Below are 11258 nucleotides of genomic sequence, written 5' to 3'. Positions count from 1 at the left end.
GACTAAGAACTAAACCAAAACATAGTTCAGTGTACACAAGATGGCTATGATGATCTCAAGTCTAAGGATACTTGTACAACTATCACTATGTGAACAACTGCTGGCACGTGAGTGAACTCCATCAGTTGTTCAGCTGTGTGAGTCATGTTCAGTGAACTTATTCTATAATAAGCACCTACATACTAGCTATAGTGTCACCACACAAATGTCTATGAGAACAGACATCCTTCATAATGAAGCAAGCATAGTATGTACTGATCTTTGCGGATTATTAATTACCAGTTAGTAATCCTACGACCGGGAACTATTTAAGTTTAGAGTTATCATCTTTTAGGTCTCATTATTATGATCTCATCACAATCCATAAAAAGCTTTACTCTAAACTGTGGTATATCTTATTTAAATATTTAAATAGATAGAGCCCATAATAAAAACAAAACAAGCCTTTTATTAATATCAATGAAATCAAAACAGATTACATAAAAGTTATTCCTAAATCCTCATACATGATTGGACTTAGGACATATCTCTTTCATTATTTAGTTTGTAATTTGTATTCTAATATTGGTTTGTATTTGAGCACTTGCCTATATATATATATATATATATCAAGACTATTATTAACAGTTTATTTATTATTTGATATATTTAACCTATTTTGTTAAAAATAAAAAATAAATTTATGTATCTTTTACAAGTTATCTAATCTAATGAGATTAAGAATAAAATATAAGTGGGGTTAAAAATGTTAAATGAGGTCAAATTTATTAATTTTGGGGGTCAAATATAGAAAATTTAAGTTTTTATATAATACATATAAGAAGTTATTTAAGAGTTGAGGAGATGCAAGTGACCCCATAATGTAGCTACGCCCCTTATGGTCAGGGACTTTGAGGGAGTTAAAATTAGTAATTGTTGCGTAAGAGCAAGTTGTGTTTAGAATTTCAATTGTGATCGTAAATTAAATGTAGCTATTACTATAATTTAAAATCAAAAAATAAATTTTGATGCTAAAATAGAATTTATGGTACAATGCAAAATAGCACACCAAACATATTTTAATAAAACTCTATTTTAAATTACATAATTATAAAGTACACAATTATATTTGTCAATATTACTTTATTAATATATTTTAATACTTGCATGTTTATCCGACAATTATAGCATCATCTATATTTGATTCTAAATATAGAACCAAGTATAACATTTTACTATTTTAGAACCAAATATAGCATCTTATTGGAGTTGATTTTTTTTGTGTGGGTGCTATATTATAACAATAACACCCACATTAGGACTTGCTGTTAGTGTTAAAATGGTAAAATGCTATACTTAATACTAAATATATGTTATATCCAAAATTTGGTATTGAATCATTTGGGGTCTAATACGTGTTAATTGGAATCAATTTGGGATAAAAGTTGAAGAATTATGTTTTAGGTTGTAATGCACGAGGGGATGATTGGTGTGGTTATGTGGATGTTTATATGTGGTAAAGTCTAGGTATATTAATTTCATTATGTCCAGAATAAAATATAGATAATTAAGGTATTTTTCTGGTAATTTTTGGAGTATTTTGTGATTTTATATTGATTTATGAATTTATTAACTATTTTCTGAATATTTACAAAATTATTTTATAAAGCTGGGAATCGTCCAACCTCAACCTTTTTTACGTTTTTATAAACCGAAACTCTTCCGAAAACTCCTTCCTAACATAATCTGGTAATTCCGGACATTTACCATGTTTTGACTTTTTCGATCCGGATTACGGTTTGACCTGTGCACGGCCCGACGCGATATTTTCGATACGCTAACCCTTTTCGATAACATTATCTTCGTATAAATCATTTTATAAAGGCCCGGTTTTGATAATTATCCGAAATAGGATAACGTCTATCCAAAACAGGATAGTGTTTATTCAAAACAGGATAGTGTTTATCCAAAAAGAATAATGTTTATCCAAAATAAACGTATTTATCGATCCAACACGATCCAGAACGTACTAATATTCTGTAAATATAAATAGCCCTTTCTTATTTGATTTTCACACGCAAAATCATAATCAGAAAGTACAAACCCTGAAAAACAGAGAAAACTTTATTAAAACACAGTATTCTTGAAAATCAATCGCACAAACGAAGGCGTTATCGAACTCCGATTCGGGCGTGAAATATATCAAAACGAAGTTCTCGAAATCCTCTTTCTGAATCAACCATCTGTTTTTACCCAGAAATTATTTTTCTGATATAATTATTTTAATTCGAATTAATTATGGATTAAATTATGAATTTTTATTCTTGATGTTTTTGATATGATTTGTTGGCATAATCGTGTAGATCTTTTCTTCCTGGTCAATTTGGTATATTATATGTCAAAAATCAAGTTCAATAACATGTAGAAAAGTTGATTTGATTCTTGAGGTTGAATGTTCTTCGTGTTCTTGAATAATCTCACCGGAAAATTTAACTTTTTGGCCGGATTTTCGACTCATTAAACCTGGGAACGTATGACTTATATCATTAAATAGATCGTGAAAGGAGGAGTTGAATGATACCAGTTTCAAGGCCAAAGGATCCCGGAAAAGCCTCTTCGGAAAACTCGAGTTCGTTCGGTTTTGACAGCTTTTCCCGGCGATTCAGGTTAAAACGATTGCTTAGCTGTTTTCCTGACGTGTTATTCTTGAGTTCTGCAAATTTTGGCTGGATTCTGGGTTGTTCTGCAGGTGGCCGAAAAGCTTGATGGCCGCCGTTAATAGCGGCCGGCCACCGAAGCCGGCGAACGCGAAAGACGACGGTGATATTACCGTCCAACCCCCGTTGTTTTGGGGATTTTACAGATTAGTCCCTAGCTTTTCCAGAATATTCAAAAATGATATTCCTTTTTTAGTTATTTATAAAAAATGATATTTTCTTTTACAATTATTTTCAGAAATTGCTTTTATTTATTTTAAATTTCAAAAATCAATATTTTTAATTCTGAAAATTATTTTTAATTCTAAAATAAATTTTATTTATTTAATTAATTAATTTTAGTTGATAATTAATTATTTAATTAGTCAATTAATTTAAATATTAATTGATTAATTAATTTAATTAGTTATTAATTAATTTTAATTGATTATTTAATTGGATTTAATTATTTAAAATTGATTTAAAAATTCCAAAAAATAGTTTTGAGCTTTAAAATATTATTTTAAATTATTTTCAAGTCTCGATAATTATTATAAAATTATTTAAAGTCAAATTCAGGTGTTCGGACCCTATTATTTTAATATAAAATGATTCGTAGTCCAATTCTAATTCCGAAAAATGTTCAAAAATTCGTATTAAATACCTGGAAAATTATTTTGACCCCGAGTCTTCTTTGAAAATTTATTTGGATTGAATATCTTACGTGCTATGTGTTATATGTGACCTGATTGCTGTATAAAATGATTGTTTGTGCATTGTTTGACTGATTCTGCTGTAACTTTTAATCCGTACGTCGGATTTGGGTGAAACAAAGGGTAGATAGAAGTTTGTATCGAATAGAATGAGTTGAGAAATAGTGTTGATGATTATATCTGATGTCTAACAGAGGAAGCGAGACGTAAAAAAGGAAAGCAAGTGGTTAGTGAGTGGGAACCATTTGACAAGTGTTAGTGAAGTGAAAACGAATTGATAAGGCAAGTGTCCCTAAACTTTCTTATGGTATACCTGTGAATAGTTTTGAACTCTTTTCATTATGTTGCAATTATTCCCAGTAATTCTTATCCTATTTTGCAAGTACTTTGAAGTACTTAACCATAAACCCTGATTTTTATTGATCTTGAGCTGTGAGCCTGATTTCTTGTAAACCCTTGATTGCTGAATTCTTGGATACAAACCACACATATCTATTACTACTCCACAAATACATATCTACAACATAATGATCCTTGATATGAGATTGATTATCAAACAAACCTTTATGTCTTGTATAACAGAAGATCATTCCTTGTAACCTTTGCACCCTTGGTCTTCTACACTTTGATTCTTTCCTTGAATTGGAAGTCAATCTTCTTGTTTACCTTGTTATATCTTTCTGGTGTGGTGAATCACCTTATGCTTCAAGATAAATGTTGTTTATGATTCAGTTTATTGAATTACATTGTTTATCATGTTAATATTATGGAATTGGATTGTTTTTAAATATGGACCAGATTCGTGGTCGGACCAGATTCGTGGTCATAATAGGCCAATGCGTGCCTTGGATCCAGTATATAGAGCAACGCTAGGAGCCTTGCTCGGGGTTAGTGCATGACTGATCAGCAGCCTAACCTTGGTTTTTAAAATAAAAGTGAATATCCAATTCTAATCATTGCTTATCTGGAAAATTGATTCCCAATATCATTTCAATTGATCATTATTAAATCTCAGTGATGTCATTATGACTTGTTGAGCTAGTTAGCTCACTCTTGCGAATCTGTTAATGTTCTTTTCCAATTAAAAAGGAATTTGGTGATGGCGAAGATTCCTAGTCGAGTGTGCCGGCTAGGTTTTCAAGTTGAGATGGAAGAAGCTAGCGGAAGTTATATGGCTTAGTGTGTGCTAGAAGTTTGTAATAAAGTTTGATTTCTGATGTAAGATAAATAAATTTGGGATTTGGTACGTTTGTAACAAATAAGATTGTGGCTTGTGAACATACTTTAAACTGTTGCGATCCTGGATTATGGTAAGTAGGGACATTGTATATATTATTATATTCATAAACATGTTTAAATAGGGTGTGTGTATGTGTTGTGGGCCCCAAACTTCTGACCCGGGTTTGGAGGGCGTCACGGGTTTAGCATATGAGCTAAGGTTTAAAGTCACTGTCACAAGCCTAGATTGTCGGAAATGGGTAGAGGGTTAAGATTAGTATTCGAAAATAAAGAAATAGAACGTTGAGAGGTTGAGTGCAATTAAATAGTAGGTTTTAGTTTGATTCGCGGCGAGATTCGAGATTCTTATCTAGAAGCGTAATTATCAGATAGCGGCGATGGCAGATTCCTTTATTTCGATATCATCTGATCACTCGGAGCCGTCAGTTGGAGGACCGTCACACTACACCATATATGGCCTCTAGCAACACCCCAAAAAAGTGTAAAACTGGCCAAAAAATGTTACCTAAAGCAAAAAATTGGGCTATGGTTACATTTTTTGAAAATTTGGTGTTTTTGGATTTGCTCGTGCTACAATAGGGGTCTATGATAACATATTTTGAACCTTTGGTAACATAGCTGAAAATGTAACAATAAACCTCCTATGCTTACACTTTCAGTATCTATGGTTACAAAAAGCATGTGTAACCATAGTTCTATTGTAACACCCATAAAAATCTAGTAACATCAAAAAATATGTTACAATAAACTCTTTCGCAACATCATATATGCTATTGTAACACCGGACGATAAAACAATTCAATCTTTTGATAACATCTTTATATCTTATTGTAACCTTTTTTTTAACACTTATGTATTTATTGTAATATTTTTTCATGTTTTTACCAACATAAAAATATCTACTAATTACACTTGTAACACTCAAAACTTAAATACATATTTAACTTAAAAACTCAAATCTAAAGTTAAAATACAACACAACAATACAAAATTTTAAGTCAACTTAAAATAAACAAAGTTTGCAAATTCATCCAAAAGCCACAACATTTGACCACATTTCTAATTAAACAAAAATAATCTACAGTTCTAACATCAAATTTATCTTCCAACAAGTTCCTGCCTTGCCACAAACAATTGTGCTTCCACTTGTGCTTTCTGCAGCTCAACTATGTGGGACTCAACTGATTTGAGGTCAGCTCAACTGTTTGCAGTATGATCTATCTCACAAACAATGATTCCCACGAGATCAAATGTCCCAGCCTGCAATAGAAAGAAAATAAAGTAAGCACTTTGACTAATCCATTCTACAATTTTAGGTGAAAAAAGTAAGCGCTTTGACTAATCCATGTATCTAGATATTTTGCTACAATCGACACTAGCTTGATTCTACCATAAGACTATGCAACCGGTCACAAAGCTGCAATTTATCACAATTCTTAGTGTACGTAAATCATGAATGTCCTTTTTGGGTTTTTTGATACTTTAACATTTAACACCATAAAATGACAGTCTATTCACATCAATTAACAATCGAAACTCTAATTATCTTGGTTAGTGTAAACGGTAGATTCTACCCCACCATACAATTAATAAAATCTACTAAAGAAAAACAGATGTATATTCATTACCTCATTAACATAACTTAGAATGCGATCCTGGGTCAGATTTTGCTTAAGCTGATTCTGCATCCACGCCACTGTCATTTCACAGGTAGAGCACAGAGCGTTATGATGCCCGGAGGACTAACCATTTTTCTCACCTACGACACTCTCAATTCCGCTACTGTATCAGCATGATCATAGATACATTTAATTTAGGTACAGATAAAATTTCATAATGTCTAACTGCAGTAACCAATATTATTGTAATTTGGCTTAGTCTTCTAACCTAACACCACGAGTTCCGTCGAAGGTGCACAAACCAATCTGGGAGCATATCATTTTTGAATAAAGTCCATGATCAGTAGAGTTGGTCAATTATCCATGTTATATTACATTAAATAAAGTCCAGAGTTCAAAAATCACTCTTGTTAAACTAATACAAGAAAATCATCAATTCGAAATTCCATTCCTTAAATACCTCAGTTAAAAGTAAATCCATAATTTTCTGTCCATATTGATCAACAACAATCTTGCATTCTTGGCTAACAACACCAACTGCCCCAATAGCATGATTTATCATGGTGATCACTGCCTGCAAACATGTGTAGAGGGAACATCAATAATTTATAGAGGAAACATACGACAGTTTAGGGAGATCTACAACAGTAGCTTACCGTTGGACCTGCTAAGAAAGAAGTACCAGAATCGGCAATTGCAGAGCAACCTTCATTACAGTAACCTGCAAATGTAATCATGCTTTTATTACGAGCGTAAACAATTTCGCTTTCGTGTCTCTTTTTTTTAGTATTGTCTCTTTCTTTTACATGTGAAATTACATGCATAGTGTTGGATGTCTGTTGTTAGGAAGTGCCAGGAGAGAGGTGTAGGGACTAACTGTAAGTTACTAGTTTCTTTTACTTTATTGCTATTTAGAACTGAGCACCAAAGACAACATACCAGTTTCTTTTCCATCAATGAGAACGTCACCCATTTTAAACTGTCACGAGAAAAGAATTAATGGTAAAACATAATCAAATAACAGAGTGAAAAGTTATATTGAACTTTAATATCATTATACCAACCTGCCAATAACCTTTCTGTGTGACTGGAACATAAGTGTGTTCACCTTCGTAGTGTTTTGAATCAACCCCACCAAATACAATTTCACCTCCTTCCTCTTCCCCTGTATGTCGATTAAGCCAAAATGAGAATATTTGCTCCTTAATGAGACCTTGTTTCATCATATTATACCCTGTAACATACAACACAGGTTTTAAATCCACCGTGTACATCTCTGAGTGGATCAAACATCTGAAGGTCAAAGAGGGGAAAACAAAATACCAAGTTCAAGTCTTAAAACCTCCAAAATCCCTGCACATATCATAGAAATGATTGATATGAAGAGGCCAGTACCGATACGCTGCAGTTGTGTTAAGCCATTTCTCTGGCCCGTGAATTTTCTTGCTAGTGGAACGATTATTTGTTTGTAGACTAGCACCCAGAACATACAACTGATGGAGTCGAATATATTAACTAAAGCTGGTGGAAACTCAAAGCCGGATTTTCCCACACGAGTATCCATTGTACTGCCTTGCAGCACAAAAAAGATGCCTATTTGGACATACATCATGCTGAAGATTATACCTGTAGCCCATAGAGGAAGCAACCGTACTAAAGCTTTTAGCTCCTCAACTTCAGTCATTGTGCAAAGACTCCGTGTTTATTGAGCCTTCTCTATGGTCCAATTCCACATCCACGGCTATCTTGTCGGAGAAACTGAAACATGTTGTAGAGGACAACAATTGTTAGTGAAGAAACCAAGTCTCTCCAGATTCATTGGAAAATGACTAGTCATTACATGGTGCAATTTATTAATAGAAACTTTATTACCTTAAGCTTTCAGTGTGATCGAGCTTACGGCTTCTTGTTGCAACTTTAACTTCTATTGTAACTTTAACTTCTATTGTAAAGGCAGAGAAATTCTATAAGATCACAGCCACTGCAACTTTAACTAATGTTTACTATTAAATTTATCTGTTTACTGGATTGCAAGAGCAGGCCTAATAAGTCATCATTCTTGGATTCTCCTGCGGTTATTGCTCTGTCTTTCTTCTCAACTAATGTTCTGAGCATGAAGGTAATCCTTTTGTTCAAGCTGTTTCTACTTCTATTCTTTTCAGTTGGGATAAATCTGCTTAGCATCGAGTTGAAGTCATTGAAAGGATACTTATATCAGATATTTTTTGAACAAAATCGAAACCTACTTGTTGAGGTAAAAAGTTTGTTTAATTTGCAAAATAATATAATTTCAGTAATATGTTCGATGATATACCTGAAACCAGGAACGTATAAAGTTTGCATTGCTTCCATAACTAGCACCTGGAGCTCTTTTTGCAATTTTAGAATCTTCTTTCCTTCTTCGTAGCTGCTACCAAATGCTGTTCGAGAAATAATATCACCTGTAAGATCCTGAAATTCAGTCCAGACATCGATTTCACATGTTCTATGAGTACCAACTAATTTATTTCAGCGATCAACCAACATAATACAACTATCTGTAAAAACTGGTACCATTCCCTTTGATAAAAGAAAAAATTTTGTTAATATAGTAAAGATAAACCATTTGATATATGAAGCAAAGCAAAGGAGTCCATCATAAATTTAGATTGTAACCTTTAATTTCTCGAGGTGAAAAGCAGGGTTGATTATTCGTCTATGTGCAGCCCATTTTTCGCCTTCTAGAGTAGTCAATCCATTTGTCAGAATAAATATTAGAGGATTAAGTGACGGCTTCTGAAAATGTCCTAGCTTGTTAGACATAACTTCTTTTACCAACTCAGGGTCCATTATATTCAGTCTTGGTGTCTTCCCTAACCAAAACATCGATATTTCCCCTATTTTAGCGAGTAACAGATATTTAGCAAAATATAAATTCGAGGTGTTGGAACATAATTCAACTTATAAATTACATGACACTGGAAGCTTCCTATCAGTTACCGTATTTCTGCACAAGATTATGGGTGAAAGGATCCACACGAGACACAATTCGGTGATTCAGGCTAGCTGGTTTTTCCCAGGCATCTTGTCTCTACTTAACATATTCTTCTTGTTCAAGATTGTTGTTAATATAAAGCTCAGAAGAGCCTTTTTTACCACCAGATAACAATTTGACAAGCTCTCTTTTTTCTGCAAAAGTGTATCTAAAGACCCTAATTTATCAATCACTTCATGTGCATCTTCCAGATTATTTACCATAACCTAAAAAACCACCACACCACTCAAAATTAAACAAGATAAATCATATGATTTCTAATACTTGTGATATCAACTGAACAATAGATTCATACAATAAAAAAAACATAACCAAACTAATTAAAAATGAAAAGCAGAAGTATGATTTATATCTTAATTAACAGATAAAATTATCGTTAATTTTAATTGAGCAAGAAGAAACCTGAATAATGAGAAAGCCCCAATTTAATGTGAACCATAATTACTCCAAGAAATATCCAAGAGACTGTTATAAACCCTAATTCACCCCATCAATCGGACTGAGAAGAAAGCTCCAATTTACTAAAACTAATTTACTCTTATTCACCGATCATAGAGAAACTAATCGGACTGGGAGTGAATTTTGAAAGGAGAAGATGGAAGTGTCTGTAATCGGTGAAAGGGAGAGAGTGTTTAGTAGAATTAATTTTTTTTTTGATAAAATAAACTGAGCAGGTCTAATTTTGTTTTTGGCCGCCCAAACAATTGGTCAAAAAATGACCGCCAAATCACCCGCCCTAATTTTTCATGTCTATGGTAACATATATTTCAATATCAATCCTAACACTAGGTTTTTACGTTAGTAACATCAACTATACTCTATTACAACGCTAAAAAAATATGTTAGCTCAGGTCAAATTGTAGTGACTTAAGGTAACATTTTTGCTTGTAATACCAAAAAAAGTGTTGGTAGAGGTCATATACGGTGTAGTGTCAGCTGATCCACGCCCTGATCTTCCACCGGTGTCAGCTATAGTACCAGTTGCGACGGTTGCACCATTGAAAGCTATTCCATTTCGCGGCGTGAGATTAGACTTCATGGAGCTACTTGTAAGTATGCAGCCCAGATGCTCGTATGGGGTGGGCTAGAGAAGCATTGGAGGATTTTGAAAGACTTGGTGAACCAGAGTTTCCATAACGCTAAACGACAAGAATGATGTGATAAGTGATATATGTAGAATAGTGTGTAATGTGTATTATCAGACTTTTGGGTGAGAACGTGAATAAACTAGACCTGCTGAATAAGGAATAGACCTATTTTACCTTTGCCTTTAATAAAATGTTTTGCGCTTGTACCACCAAACTTTGATATATATCAGTACCTTTCCTTTCCAGCATTATCATTTACTTTACCATACCTGTTTTATTTTATTGCACCAGTTATGAAACTCTTGTGATAACATGTACCCTATTCCCCTTAACTGTTTATATTCTGTAAAGAAGCATGTAATTTACTTAGTTCAACTATTGAAAATATTTTCAAAAAGAGATATTTCAGTTTTACAAAATCTTTTCACAAAAAGGAGTATGTTTTAAAGGCTAAATAAATTGTTTGATTCTTTACAGAAAATGTCTACCAGAAGAAATACCCGTTCCACCAACCAGGATGAAGAAAACAACAACAACAACAACACCCAAGACAGTAACAACCAGAATGCCAACCCAGGTCCCGTAGACCCAACTGTAGCCCAGATTCTTCAGATCTTGGCTCAATAAATAGTTCACCTGACTCAACAACAGCAGAGGCAGACCAACCCTCAGGTAATCTTTAAGACCTTTCAGGCGGTGAATCCACCAGAGTTTAAGGGTTCTGTAGATCCTATTGAGGCAAGAATCTGGTTGAAGGAAATTGAGAAGGCATTTGCCTTAGTTAAAGTGAGGGAGGAGCAGAAGATTGAGTTTGCAAGTTACTACTTGAAGAATGAAGCCACCTACTGGTGGGAAACTGTTAAGATGTTGGAAGGTACGGATGATGTTAC

The 11258-nt window shown here is 33.5% G+C and overlaps 1 protein-coding gene across 10 annotated transcripts; it reads right to left on the bottom strand.

Annotated features, from left to right (window-relative positions):
• Window positions 1-5600: 5600 nt before the first annotated feature.
• On the bottom strand, window positions 5601-9936 carry LOC141724309 (aspartic proteinase A1-like). 10 transcript variants are annotated; one of them, XM_074526394.1, is made up of 13 exons: window positions 9683-9936; window positions 9226-9486; window positions 8902-9122; window positions 8561-8697; window positions 8119-8419; window positions 7570-8004; window positions 7311-7480; window positions 7186-7225; window positions 6903-6967; window positions 6707-6820; window positions 6515-6552; window positions 6256-6409; window positions 5601-5887 (listed from the first exon to the last, which is right to left on the bottom strand). In XM_074526394.1, exons 6-12 carry the CDS (start codon window positions 7928-7930, stop codon window positions 6370-6372), a joined length of 828 nt encoding a protein of 275 aa, XP_074382495.1. In that variant the 5' UTR covers window positions 7931-8004; window positions 8119-8419; window positions 8561-8697; window positions 8902-9122; window positions 9226-9486; window positions 9683-9936; the 3' UTR covers window positions 5601-5887; window positions 6256-6369. The 10 variants fall into 10 exon arrangements, with proteins under 10 accessions (XP_074382495.1, XP_074382493.1, XP_074382502.1 ...); XM_074526392.1 differs by having other exon boundaries at window positions 8561-8687; XM_074526401.1 differs by lacking the exon at window positions 6515-6552 and having other exon boundaries at window positions 6256-6323; window positions 8561-8687.
• Between the last annotated feature and the right edge of the window lie 1322 nt (window positions 9937-11258).

This window comes from Apium graveolens, chromosome 5 (assembly GCF_009905375.1).
Source record: "Apium graveolens cultivar Ventura chromosome 5, ASM990537v1, whole genome shotgun sequence".
In the NCBI taxonomy this organism is placed as follows: domain Eukaryota; kingdom Viridiplantae; phylum Streptophyta; class Magnoliopsida; order Apiales; family Apiaceae; genus Apium; species Apium graveolens.
The sequence above is the reverse complement of the archived record's forward strand: the minus strand, read 5'-3'. Positions and strand labels throughout refer to the sequence as shown.